At 39.0% G+C, this 14,996-nt stretch overlaps 1 protein-coding gene across 3 annotated transcripts in view; it reads right to left on the reverse strand.

The window, feature by feature from the left end:
• GAB1 (GRB2 associated binding protein 1) overlaps window positions 1-14,996 on the reverse strand; it is a 121,726-nt gene that overhangs the window by 20,002 nt on the left and 86,728 nt on the right. For all 3 annotated transcript variants that reach the window (XM_079705025.1, XM_079705024.1, XM_079705023.1), the window contains 2 exons: window positions 6,854-7,079; window positions 940-1,541 (listed from right to left, as the gene is read on the reverse strand). In XM_079705025.1, coding sequence (XP_079561151.1) covers window positions 940-1,541; window positions 6,854-7,079 — 828 coding nt within the window. The remainder of the gene's footprint in view (window positions 1-939; window positions 1,542-6,853; window positions 7,080-14,996) is intronic.

Here is a 14,996-nt window from a genome sequence, read left to right on the forward strand (position 1 = left end):
AAAGAAATACTTCTGTTTTCTTATCTTTTGCACCCTTGGGTATAACTTATATCTCACTAACTTATAACCACCTCAAGATACGTTACAGCCATTTCGAGAAAGAAGTTAGAAATTGGTGTTGAATGGCTAAATAAGTATTGACGTAAGTACCATCCACAAGGCATCAAATCTTTAACTTCTTTAGAACAGCTGGATAACTCTACCACAAAATCCAGAAGTGTCAGATGTAGTTTTTAGGGTGGGTGCCTTTTAAACTTGGGCTTTTTATTTTCAGGACTTTAGGACTCAATTTTTCTCCTCTCAAAGTCTATAACTTTTGGCAGGCTCTAGGAAAATGGTACAGGAATCAGTGAAGTGGCTAAGGGGTAACGGGAGAGAAGATTCAGAGCTTTAAAAATAAATAAAACCAAACAAACAAAACAGTAGAATGACCTGATTGCAACTGAATATCACCTGGTAGACATAACGTAAAAACTGTTATCTGGGAAGGAAGGAAACAGAGCCCAACAGATGTGACACAGAAGCGGCCGTAATAGGACACAAATACGGGAAAGGGTATGACTGGGAAAGGCTTTGTGGCTGGTCCGTTTCCTGTGCCTCTGCCCCATTGGGTCTGCTCACCCAGGATGGAGAGGAAGTGAGAGAGAGTGGTGCACACTCCCTGAGGCAGGGAAGTATTACTAAGGCCATACTTCTCAGGGATGAAAATCTCCTCGTCTTTCTCCCTTCCACCACAACACGTACACAGGCACACGCTGCCTGCACAAACACACTTCCTGGGATCTACTGAGGCTCTGACAGCTTCACTACCCAAGTGGGTAACTGCAGCGCTGAAGAAAAAAGGGACTGTCATTTAATGTCACACTAAGCGTCCAAGACTCAGAAAAAGAGATTTTCTATCATTAACCTCTAAGCCAGGAAAAGCCAACTGGAGCTGACCTTTTCGCAATTTGTTCAAATCCACAGTGGAAATGGTATTACTACGGGACGGTGGCACCCCTGCTGTCGGGATACAGTAACTACTGTCAGTGTCAGAGGCTGTGCGTGTGATGCTACACGTGTCCACAGGAGATCGGTCATGAGCCGGATGCGGTTTCGGTGGCCGAGGTGGAGGAATATCTGGAATAGTGTCTAGCTTTGACGTCTGCCCCAAGGTTCCTTCTGGAAACGTTCGTGGAATCTGATAAGTATTACCAGGTGTTGGAGGAATGTCATAACTAATAGATACATGCCTCATTTGAGGCTCTACACTCGAGGTCCCGGATGGGGTATTAAAAACATAGAGCTCTCCGTCGGCTTCGGTACTTGAAGGAGACACCTTTGGTAAGACGTCATGGGAGTGACTTCTGGGCAGGTTATACAGGTTGGAGTCTACAGAAATGGATGCAGCCCGAGACGGTGGAGAGTCATACATCATCTGCTGCTGGAAAAAGCCATTCACTCCATGTTTGCTCTGGGAGGAAGCAGGATTTTTATGAGAAGGGACGTTATCATTGCAGTCTGTCTCCGAAGGGGTCGATTTTGCAGAATCAGCGTGCGTTCTAAATAAAAATTGTTAATGACAGAAAACACGGTGAAGACCGAAGACTACATTTTAATAAATATATTTCTAGCTTAGCAATCAAACTCCATGGCTTTTTTCATTCAAGTTTTTGGTGCGTGTGACCCATCTGATTGAAAGCACGAATGTTCCTGAGTTTTTATGATTATACACCAGATAACAAAACCGCCACCACAAAACCAAAAGCATTCTCCCTAATCTTGTTCTGTACCTGTCCACACCCCCCCAACTCCATCTAGTAAATCCACATGTAAAACCACAATCCCTGAAGCACTGGAATTAGAAAGGTACAAAACTTGGAGGAAGGTAAATGATTAAGGCACAAGACACCAGGAAAAGCACTTCCTCTGAAAAGCATGCAAAAACCTCGTGCCAACAGTTTATCAAGATGATCCATTGCTCTTTAGCCCACCTGTGGCAACTCTGTTGCTCTGAAAAATGAAAAGTCTAATGATTACCTGGTATTGAATAAATTCAATGTGATCTACAAGGAGGTGGCAACTTGATAGGTTTTGTGTATCTTCTTTTCTATTTATTTTCTTTAACAAATATTTAGCCAATACTATGAAAAGAATCAAAATACAAAGCAAGGAGTTAGCCAACTCCAAACAATAATTCACCTTGAGAAATCTCATTAGAGTGTATTTTATGCTTTGGGTACATTTTTGGTCTCTGTATTTTGTGGTATCACGAAATTTGGGAATAAGTCAAAATAAAGCTACCAATACCAGAACGCTTGCCCTTCCTTAATGCTAAACAAGATACCTTAACTACCTACGTGTGTTGTCTAAAGTCCTGTAGGAATTTAAACTCAATATTTAAAAAAAAAACTTGTGATAGTTTTTTTTTTTTAAGGGCACATCTCCCTGATTTCTTGGTAACATCTACCGCTGTGTATTGCATTTATTCACTGAAACTCTCCCCCACTAGTATCAGAGGACCTTTACTGCAATATCCTGACTTTCCTTCTTCCTCACTGATTATGCCCTTGTTTCATTGACTGTCTCTTTCTTCCTGTCTCTCCAACCTGGAAATGGCCATCAGAAATCAGTCCTCTAAGTCTTTATAGCACACACCATTAAAAAAAGCTCCTTTCCCGTAACTTCCCCTTCTACTGAATGCTGACAACTGCTATCTTCTCACCAAATTCCGAGTCCTGTATTTACAAACAGTTCAAACGTATTGCTACTTGGTTATCCCAGTGTTCCCTTGCTCATGTGTACCAAACTAAACTCAACTTACTTCTCAAATTGGTGGTCCTTTCTGACTTGCCATGAAAAGAAATGTCTTTATCCCAGATTCTCTAAACTCAAAATCCAATCAACTTTAATTCATTCTCTTTGATCACCACCATCACTTGGGCACAAAGTCCTTCTTTCTAGCCAAGCGCCTATTCCCCCACTCTGTTCCCGCTGTCACCACCCCAAGTTCAGGTCCGTATCTCTGCTGAGATCTACACCACAGACCCCTCCCTCAGCAAACTTATTTCCTCTAGTTTCTCCCTCTTCCAATCTATCGTACCATCCATAGGACCAGGACTGCTAGAAGGTCAATATTTCCAAAACATGGTTTTCAGGTCACTCACCTATTCAGAGAAAATCCCTTTAAGGGTTCCTACAGGCTGTGGGAACCACAAAAAGCCCACAAACAACTCCCCTTGGCACTGAGGCTACTCCTCCTATGAGGCATCTCACCCTCCCTCTCAAAAACATTTGCACTGACCTTTCTAGGAATTTCTAACACATATTCTAAAATTTGTACTTGATTTAATTCAAACATGAAGTTAAGAAGAAGCTAGCAGTACAATGAGTACTAAGTTCTCTGACTTTGACTAGCTTAGAGTGTAGTGGAGAATACATAAAATTATCAAGCTATTTCCAATTCTGTGATACTGGGCTGGCCAAAAGGTTCGTTCCGTTTTTTCCGTAAGATGGCTCTAGTGGCACTTAGTTGTCTTTAACTTAATTTGAAACAGTTTTGTTAGATTGTATGTGACAGCTGTCATAATCAGCGTGCATTTAAAAAAAGACTTATCAAAATTGGTGAATTTTTGTATAGCCATTTTAATATTAAAAATGGAAGGAAAAAGCAACATTTTCAGCATATTATGCTTTATTATTTCAAGAAAGGTAAAAATGCAACTGAAACGCAAAGAAAGATTTTTTTTTTTTTTGCGTTACGTGGGCCTCTCACTGTTGTGGCCTCTCCCGTTGCAGAGCACAAGCTCCAGACGTGCAGGCTCAGCGGCCATGGCTCACGGGCCCAGCCGCTCCGCGGCATGTGGGATCTTCCCGGACCGGGGCACGAACCCATGTCCCCTGCATTGGCAGGTGGACTCTCAACCACTGTGCCACCAGGGAAGCCCACAAAGAAAGATTTGTATAGTGTATGGAGAAGGTGCTATGACTGATCGAATGTGTCAAAAGTGGTTTGCGAAGTTTTGTGCTAGAGATTTCTCACTGGACTATGCTCCACAGTCAGGTAGACCAGTTGAAGTTGACGGCAATCAAATCGAGACATTAACTGAGAACAATCAACGTTATACCACGTGGGAGATAGCTGACGTACTCAAAATATCCAAATCAAGCGTTGAAAATCATTTGTGCCAGCTTGGTTATGTTTTAATTGCTTTGAGGTTTGGATTCCACATAAATTAAGTGTAGAAAACCTTCTTGACCTATTTCCACATGCGATTCTCTACTTAAACGTAATGAATATGCTCCGTTTTTACAACAAATTGTGACGGGTGATGAAAAGTGGATACTGTACAATAATGTGAAACAGAAGAGAGCGTGGGGCAAGTGAAATGAACCACCACCAAGCACACCAAAGGCCAGTATTCATGCAAAGAAGGTGATGTTGTGTATATGGTGGGATTGGAAGGGAGTCCTCTGTTATGAGCTCCTTCTGGAAAACCACACGATTAATTCCAACAAGTACTGCTCCCAATTAGACCAACTGAAAGCAGCACTTGATGAAAAGCATCCAGAATTAGTCAACAGAAAATGCATAATCTTCCATCAGGATAACGCAAGACCGCATGTTTCTTTGATGACCAGGCAAAAACTGTTACAGCTTGGCTGGGAAGTTCTGACTCATCCGCCGTGTTCACCAGACATTGCACCTTTGGATTTCCATTTATTTCAGTCTTTACAAAATTCTCTTAATGGAAAAAATTTCAATTCCCTGGAAGACTGTAAAATGCACCTGGAATAGTTCTTTGCTCAAAAAGATAAAAAGTTTTGGGAAGATGGAATTATGAAGTTGCGTGAAAAATGGCAGAAGACAGTGGAACAAAAGGGTGCATATGCTGTTCAATAAAGCTCTTGGTGAAAATAAAAGATGTGTCTTTTATTTTTACTTAAAAAACCAAAGGCACTTTTTGGCCAACCCAATAAAACAGAGACATGGAGGTACAACCAGGATTCTCTGAAAACCCAGAGAGGCATTTAATCCAGCCTGGGAGTTTAGTGGAATGCCTCCTTAGAGGAGCAGATGTCTGAGCTGAGCGTTGCAGGATGAACGGGAGTTTGCAAGGCAATGCTCACATCTTGCCTTCATCTATAAGTGCTTCATGCTTGCATGTTTTGATTCCTTCACAAGCTTTACTTTTAAACTCTGAAGGTGACTGAATCTAAGGGGGCTTTATCTTATGTAATTAGCTTGTACCTTCATAGCACTTAGCAAAACAGTGGGCCCTCAGTGGGTACTTCACGAATATTTGCTATTTAACTGTCACTTATACAAAATCTATCTGAGTAATGATTTTGAGCATAATTTCTACTACAATAGGAAAGCTATGATACCAATGAGATCAATGAAAGACACTATATAAAAAGAAAATGTACTGAAAACTGTCACTTAGCTGTTGGCTTTTGAAAAGCTGCAATGGAAAAATAATTGTGGAGCTCCCTAAAATAAAATCTTAGTTATTAGTAGCATATGCAACAATGTTGCGAGTGTATAATTTTAAATTCTCACAGCAAACAAGCAAAAATCAAGTTAGAATTTGATATTAACTAGTGTTGATTTATAATTTTTCCTTCTTTTTTTTTTTTTTTTTTCTTTTTTTACTTTTACAGGTAAAATCCCATTACAACAAATATATAGAAACTCATCTTTGGAAGGTTTGTGAGCTATTTCCACTATCTCAGGGAATGGTTCACAGAAACTAATTTATGTATCTTAACAAATTCCATATAAAAATTTTTCAACAAGGGTTTTGTATGATCCTTTAGCCCAGTAACAGTCACTTTTGACATGAAAAAAAACTTTTTTTAATAAAAATAATGCTTGAATCTAATATCCCTGTTTAAAAAAATATCTTTTATATTTCAATGCAATTCACCTCCCTCCTTAATACTGCAAATTAAGATAATAAATATACCCAATATCACTAGTTGTCACATAGCTATTAATGGTATGACAGGCCTTGTGATCATCAATTTCTGGCTCAGTTCTCACTGTTACCTCCAGTCTTCCAATTATTCAACATCAAATGAGAAGAATGATTAAATTAAAATATCTTATAGCTTAGAAGAAAAGACGGGGATGGGAGCAGAGATCAAGATGACAGGGAAACCAAGGATTCGGGAAAGTTTTATGATATCTTTGGTTAAGTACTGAAATCCATATACTTCATTCTACTTAAAAATCTGCAAAGTCAAGGCATGTGGTAAGCTCTGCTTCATTGCTAGGTGTGAAGATTTGAAAGTTTCAAAGTTTTTAGCAATATATTTGATTTCATCAAATTTCACTAACATCTGACTTGTTTATTCCATAGGATTTGCTATATTGGGATTTTACCTGTATGATTAATTTCTCACACAGATCCAAAGCAACCACAACACACTCACTGCAATGGAATCGTTTTGCTTTCAAAATCTTCTAGCAGTAGGTATTCCTCTCCTTCTTCAGAAACAAAAGATGACCCTTGGCTGGTTTACAATCACATAAGAAATGGAGCAAGATCACCATTTATAAATCAGTGAAATCTGTTAAGCAAGTAACACTGTGAATCTCTAACAAGGACTAAGACACAGGAGACAGATTTCCAAAAGAGCCATGAAGGCACAAGTGTTCTTTGCCAAAAATGATAGACAATGTGCTTCTCCAATAAAATCTCCTGAATATCAGAAATCATTTGTGGAGGAACATCAACTTGAATTATAAGCCTAAAAGATGAGTTTCTATAGATGGTTACTTTTAAGCCTTCAAATCAGGGTTTAAAAAGTTTAAAGGTAAGATGCCTAAGGGTATGCACGTACACGCACACAGACACAGGTGGTTTACCTGGTGGGTTCAGGCTTCTTGCTTTGACAGTTGATTAGCAAGAGGTAGTCTTGAGGATCCTCCTGGATACCAAGGGTTTCCAGGTGTGGTGGAAGGCTAATTAGCTGATATGGAGGAGGTGGAGCGGCAGAGGAGGCATCCACCTGGGTGGATGGTGGTGCTGTATTTATCGCCAGTGGTAAATCAGCCGGTGCTTGTAAGGAGCTGCCAGGTGGCTTCACAGGATCTGCAACACCCAAGTGTGACCATCACTGTCCATCCCATTTTTTTTAACATCTTTACTGGAGTATAATTGCTTTACAATGGTGTGTTAGTTTCTGCTGTATAACAAAGTGAATCAGCTATATGTATACATGTATCCCCATATCTCCTCCCTCTTGCGTCTCCCTCCCACCCTTCCTATCCCACAGATAGCTAGTGGGAAGCAGCCGCATAGCACAGGGAGATCAGCTCGGTGCTTTGTGACCAGCTACTCGAAAGTTTGGAGATAAATCGTTTAAACACATGGAAACAGGATAAACCAGGACAATGTCAGTTAAAATACGTACTACCTAAATGGCAATGCTGACACAGAAAATTATTGGTTCTCGTTAAAGAGATCTGAAGGGTAGGGTTCTTTCTTCCAGAGGCTCTAAAAAAGCCATGGTTGGGAATTCCCTGGCGGTCCACTGGTTAGGACTTGGTGCTTTCACTGCCAGGGCCCAGGTCCGATCCCTGGTGGGGGAACTAAGATCCCGCAAGCCTCAGGGTACGCCAAAAAAAAAAAAAAAAAAAAAGTCTTGCACGTTGCCTTGAACACTCTTTGGTTTTGAGGTTACTGGGAATGGAGATGTTAGCACAAGCAGCAGCAGACTTTTTTTTTCATGATAAGCCAAGCCAACCTTCCAAGGAGACCCATTTTATTATGTGGTATCTACAGGCCCATGGTGCTGCGTGTACCAGGGCCAGCTCTTTACCCCATGTTTATCTTGCTGTTCATTCTTTTCTTTCTACTTCTTAGCCACTGACTAGGGAGAAATATGTCTAACTCCAGGATTCACATTTAAGGAAAGAGCTTTTCTTTAAGGCATCACCTCTTCCCTCGGCTCATAGCCTCACTTGCCATTATCGGATTTCTGTAGTATTTTCATGCAAAAGGGGTCAGCAGGTAAAGAAGTAATTTATGAAGCACTTAACTACATTCTGAGAAGACATATGAACATAGCTAAATTGTGTAGAATGAAGTAATTTGAAAACAAGTTGAAAGCCTAGAAATAAAATCTCACTGACACAACCAAGGAAATTTTTGAGGGCCCGAAATAAAATTTCTGTTAGTCTGGTTAGGAATACGGGCCTATAAATCCAGAAAAAAAGGTAAATGCTCATATTCAAATAAACAAATCAGTTTATTGTCTGTTTATATTAGAACAGAAAAGGCTGGGTTGCAACTGAGATTTTTCACAACAAAACAACAGTGCCTAACGATGCTAAAAAGTGGTAAGAAGACAATATGTTCTACAGAATAGAATAACAGGCAGGTCATTTGGCCTGTCAATTCCCCAGGGAAGAGCAGAATGTCTGCTCTCCTCTAGATTCTACAGAATAAGTCCATGTGCTTTTGATGAGGTCTTTATGTATTCAACATTAACATCCACATATGCACTACAGCCAAGTTTATGTAGCTTATTTCAAAACTCTTCTTCCTAGGCAGAGAAGCTCATATCCTAATGGTAAAGCTTGAATGATAACACGTGAGTATGGCTATCTTTAATTAGTTTATCTTTAATTGTGGGTCCCCAGAGCAAACTAAAAGGATCAGAACTCCTGGGGCAGATGCTCAAAAACACTCCATTCATCCAACAGAAACTCCCTTAGCACTTTCTCTATACCAGGTTGGAAGAGGTGAAAGCAATCCCCAATCTGCAAGACCCCTTCACCTGCACGTGCAGTTTGGAATTTGCTCTTCCAGAAATCTGTGAGCCCTGCTAGATGCTAACCGAGTATGAAAATTTCTTTCTGTTGGAGACTTCGGCCTGAGTTAAGGAGAACTTAAGCTAATTTCTAATGTTCTATCTTTGTTATGCTGCACACAATGTCAAGTCTTCACACAAGCTCATCTAACAAAAGCTAACACTTTATGACAGAAATTAATTAATTCATTCTTTCTTACTTATGAAAGGCCAGAACAGACGATGGTGAGAAAAGAAAAAATTAATATTTCAACATTTATACAAGATAATGGCATAATTTCACAGGAACTCATAAGTACCTCATCATGTCTAATTGATGCTGGTTATAAGTAGTGTTTATAACATACCCTATGAAATGTTTTACTGTTTTGATTTTGAAACAAATATAAACAGATCTATTTAAGGGGATTTGAAATGCCATAGATTAATCAGTGACTCAGAGTAAACCCTTGTGGAGTGTTAAACTTCAGAGAACTATGAAAAATATTTACCCTTTAAAGACCTTAAGAAAAATATATACAATATTGAGGAGAAAAAAAAGCAGAGGAATCAGAAAGTAGTTGCTGTATTCTATGTAGCCTACAGGGTGTATTCACAAGTATATTTTATATACTTCTTTCTTCTACCACAGAGATATGGTAAAATTGTATAATCCAGTTCAATGTTTAGTTCTGACCAAACAAAATCAAACTAAACACTGGAAAAACTTTACTGTATAAAATAGTATGAATTATAGTTTTCCACTGTAAATCCTAAAATAACTTTTCCAGGAAGTTGTTTTGTTTTGTTTTTTTCAAGTCGTTGTTTTTTATAGATACACTTTTCCTTTAATATTTCTTCTAAACTGGATGGCTATATACTAAACGAACTGAGTGATTCATCTTAAGCGGGAAAAAAGTCACCCAGCCAAGCAATCACTTTTGTTTGGCCTTGTTTTATTAACACAATGGGACTATCTCATTTTTAACCTTCCATTTGTGCCACCTGTGAATGATGCAAGTGTTTTACTCTTTTATAGCTGCAAGAGCCTCTCCATTTTCTGACAAAAGGACTGGGATACAAAGGTTCCTTTTTTTTTTTTTTTTTCCAAAGGTTCCTTTTTAAACAAAAAAATCTTGTTCACAATATGGGAAGACTTATGTATACTTCTCAGAAGCAAGAACTAGAGAGAAACCTCCATTATGTTCGCTAGCAAGCTCATGGAAGAAAAGACCTTCAAATAGCCATGAACAGCAAGCCCAACCGTTCCAAACAACATGGCACACAAAGGACTTTAAAAGGTAAGGGGACACTGCTTTACCACCTTGGGCTCAGATAATGCACCATCTTCAAAGTTTGAGTGTTTGGGATGATTTTACTCATGGTAATTTGACTATATCCTCAACTCTATGTATTTTAATGCCAGCATGGCATGGTATCTAAATATTCTTTAACATAAAACTTCTAGCCAAAGTTAACCAACTGGTCTGAAAGAAGAAACTTCTTTTCAACCTTAGAAAGACATGTGATTAGCCCCCATTCTACCCTACAAGTAGTTGAGCAGACCATGTTTATTGCTTTCTGCCTCACTTGGGTTTCTGACTTACTGCTCTTTCTAAGTAATGCTGGTATCAAGTTTCTGAGAACCAAACATCAGCATAGGGTGTGCTTCTGTGTGTAAAATTATTTCCTGTCTCTTAATTCAGAAGGCATGAAGAGGATAATTAGCATCCACTAAAGGCCTAATAAGCTGCTGTAGCAAACTCTTAATTTAATTTTACTTAGAAAGCTAATAAGTACTGCAAAGGAAAGCCTTAATGAGTTTTCAGTGAAGAGGAATAGATTGTTCTGTGAGGGGAGCCACAAATAACAGATTGGTTCACACGATCCCTACCTTAATGCACAGTTTTATCCCAGTTGGAAGCATAACGCTCTGGAGTTAGTGTCCCTCATACAAGCTGGGGTGCCCAGCCAATGCCTTGAAATATTCAAAATAATATTTTTAAAATCAAATGGTACACGTGCTTAAGCCCAGGGAAACAATCTTACTCTTTATTATGGGTAAGGTAGACTATTTCAAAGTTGATGTGATAAGATCCTCTGATTTTGTAACTACTGACATTCCCTGCCTGAGCATGTGGTAATAAAACTGTGGTGTTGCTCGCTTCCTGTCAGGAGACCAGATGAGATCCTTTCCTCCCAAGATGGGCTACATTTGTTGACAGGACATTTGTTTGTTGTTATTGCAAAAGTTTTCCCTCTATGTTCACAATTAAAGGTAAATAGGTCAAGGTTGCTCTATATCTACTGATTCCTGATTTACCAGGTCTGTTGTAGATTTTTTTTTTTCTGTAAAGAGAAGCAATTCAAATAGATTTATGTGATTTATATCTAATTAACCTAGAAAATAAGAGTCCACAAAGAGTAGGCATAACTATTAATGCTAAAATGGCCATCTTCTACTTCCCCAGCGGTCCAGTGGCTAAAACTCCCCCTTCGGGACTTCCCTGCTGGCGCAGTGGTTAAGAATCCACCTGCCAATGCAGGGGACATGGGTTCAATCCCTGGTCTGGGAAGATCTCACATGCCGCGGAGCAACTAAGCCCGTGTGCCACAAATACTGAGCCTGCGCTCTAGGGCCCACGTGCCTCAACTACTGAGCCTGCGTGCTGCAACTACTAAAGCCTGCGTGCCTAATGCCCGTGCTCTGCAAAAGAGAAGCCTGCACACCACAAGGAAGAGTAGTCCCCACTCGCCACAGCTAGAGAAAGCCAGCGCGCAGCAACGAAGACCCAACACAGCCAAAAAAAAAAAAAAAAAAAAAGAAGTTAAAAAAGAAAAAAAAAGACTTGGCCTTCCAATGCAGGGGGTGCCAGTTCCATTCCTGGTCAGGGAACTAATAAGATCCCACATGCTGTGTGGTGTGGCCAAAAAAATAAAAAATAAAATAAAGTAAAAAGAGCAAAAAAAAAAAAAAAAAAGGCCATCTTCTCACTTCTGAACATACCCTTCTTTATGGAAGAACATTTTATAAGGGTAAATCTATCAAATGGATACAAACAAGAAAGGGCGGTAGTCACACTTTTCACTGAAGCAACCTGAAATATCTTCAAATTATTTAATCAAAAATCGAAGACCTTTCATCAGAGTCCAATCTTCTTATTTGTCATGACCGTCTATCTCCTTAATAGAGTGTGAAAACATTCTTGGAGGCTTTTAAAACAAATCCGTAGTGCTGACAAATGATTTAATTTTTATCCAGAGGTGTCATGGCATCTTGGCATCAGAATCACTTGTTGGGTATTTGAGAAATCTAGGTGCCTGGGCCTCACCTCAGGAGACTCAATGAATCAAGATCTCAGGGGCAGTGGCTTGAAAATGTGTGATAAAACAAAAGAAGACAAAACAGAACAGACTCTGGTGGGACTGGTCCTCAGGAAAATGCAAAGTGAGACTACAATGAGATACACACTCACTAGAATGGCTAAAATTAATGACCCACAACACCAAATGTAGAGTAACTAGAAATTTTATATGCTGCTGGTAGGAAAGCAATTGGCACAATAACTTCGGAAAACTAAAGCTACTAACAAATCGACTAAAACTAAAAATATATATCTTATGATGAACTGCAGCAATTCTACTCATGGGTATATATACCAAAGAGCAAAGTGTTCATGTCCATCAAAGAACAGATGTAAAAATGTTCACAGCAGCTTTATTTGTATTAACTAAAAACTGGAAACAAGCCAAATGTCTATCAACATTTGAATAGATCAATAATTTACGATATATTCACACAGTGGAATGCTACATAGGATGCTGAACTCCTGCGACATGCAATATAGATGGATCTCACAGACTTACTATTGAAAAAAAGAAGCCAGACTCAATGGTTTTATTTGTGTAAAGTTCAAGTATAGGGAAAACTAATCTATGGTGATAGAAGCAAAATAATGGTTACATTTGAACTTTTTTCTGGGTTTTTACTGGGAAGAAACGTGAGAAAACCTTCTAGGGGAGTGGAACTGTTCCATTTCTTGATCTGAGTGGCGGTTTCACAGATTTCTATTTCCGTGTATAGATACAGAATGGATATATAAAACTATATTGAACTGTAAACTTAAGATCTGTGCCTTGCACAGTAATAAGTTATACCTGTATAAAAAAAGTAAATAAAAAGAAAATTTTAAGTTCCCTAATTAAGAAGCACTGCTTTGCAGGAATGGCAGCATGTGTACATTCTCACATTAGTTTACCTACTTTTCTAAAAGGAAGAATATCAGAGAATCACACTATGTTTTTTTTTTTTTTTTTTTTTTGTGGTACGTGGGCCTCTCACTGTTGTGGCCTCTCCCGTTGTGGAGCACAGGCTCCGGACGCGCAGGCTCAGCGGCTATGGCTCACAGGCCCAGCCGCTCCGCAGCATGTGGGATGTTCCTGGACTGGGGCATGAACCTGTGTCCTCTGCATCGGCAAGCGGACTCTCAACCACTGCGCCACCAGGGAAGCCCACACTATGTTTTTTTTAAGCCAGTATTATCTGGGCATTTTGAGAAAAGCAACTCAATGATTAAGAGGCAACTTTCTAAACTTGCCCGTGAAATGAGACCATGAGCCTCTGCACCAAGTTAGTTGCATTCAGCCCTAAGGCTGAGTTTCCTGGCACTTGTTTAGCAGACTTTACAGCTTCCACCTCGGTGTAGAAACAAAAATAAATCTGCACATTTCCAAGAAAAACAAAAGAAATTAGTTTCTTGGTCTCAAGTCTACTAAATAAAAGCATTCATAGGAACCACACACAGTGCAATGAGCTAGAATTGAAAAACAGATTCAGCCTGCCAGCATTCTGAGTATTCAATAATAGCAATGGTCACCTGGGGCAGCGGAAATAACATGGTAATGATATTTTGAGAGGTTCCTGGAATCAAAACACAGGTCAGAATTTTCCCCTTTCCTTTTGTTTTCAGGAGAAAATTAGTTATTCTCCTAGGGATTGGGGATAGTTATGTTCTCAGGCTGTAATACCAAGCATAGTCTATTTCTTCCCACATCTAGCCTGACACTAGTTTTAGTGAAAAATCATTTTGTGTTATTTATTTTACGCCAAGAGTGGGAGCATATTGGGCTGTCTGAAAAGGGAAGAACACAGGGCTCAGGGGACAGATCCAGGTAAAGACAAAAGCCCCTATTATATACAGTGAGTGGAGGAAGCAGGAGAATATAAAGCAGGTAGTAAAGTTAATGGAAGAACAAAGACATTTTGATATTCCCCTTGTCATATTAAACTGTATGAATGTGATCACAAAGGGTAACAGCAGTTCTCTGCAGTTTAGAATTTGATACAAAGATTTAAATATGTGGAATTTTGAAGAAGGCATCTAGCAAAGTCAGCTACTACAAATGAATAGGGAAATACAATGGTTGGCTTTTAAAGGCTTTTTGCAGTTTTGCTACTATGCCTCAAAAACCAAAATTATAGAGCAAAATAAAACTATTTGTGTGGCTCCTTGATACTACACAATGAAGGATTGCTCATCTTTCACTGATTTATTCCAAGAAACTTAAGTCTCCAACACAGTCTAGTAAGACATTTCTGACTGTGGTTATTTGGGAGATGGCCAGGATGAACTTGTAAAAACATCTAAATTATAGAATTGATAAAATAAGTACAACTGAATTTAGATATAGATCAGGAACTAAATTTAAAAGTATTGGCAAACTAAAGTCCTTAGGGACTTATTTTAATGAACAGATAAAAATGATCTGTGATTAGCATAGCTACTCTTGGTAACCAACTCAGCTTATATACATCAAATATGATTAATCATATTATTAATTTTCTTACAACTTCCTCTTTTATGGATATCGTGAAGATTACAAGTTCGCAAATTGAGAGCTTCACTCAAGGCAAATATACTTCTAATCTGTTTTATAAGAATTTGGGAGTTTTGCCACTGAAAAGGTGGCTTTCAAGTTTTGAAACTTTGCCCCTCCCTATACTAGTAAGTTTATGAAGTGAAAATAGGCATTGTAACTGATTCGGACTACTAATGAAGATGTTCCACCAAGGACAAAAATAAAGTTCTCAGCACAGTATGTTATAGTCACAGAGCCATTTCAAACTACCTAGGCTTTTCCTGATCCTCCTGAGATGCAATCAGCTGCTATCTACATTTTTTTTTTTTTTTCTTTTAGTGGAGCACCTAACAACT

Source organism: Hyperoodon ampullatus (genome assembly GCF_949752795.1).
Source record: "Hyperoodon ampullatus genome assembly, chromosome: 1".
NCBI lineage: Eukaryota > Metazoa > Chordata > Mammalia > Artiodactyla > Ziphiidae > Hyperoodon > Hyperoodon ampullatus.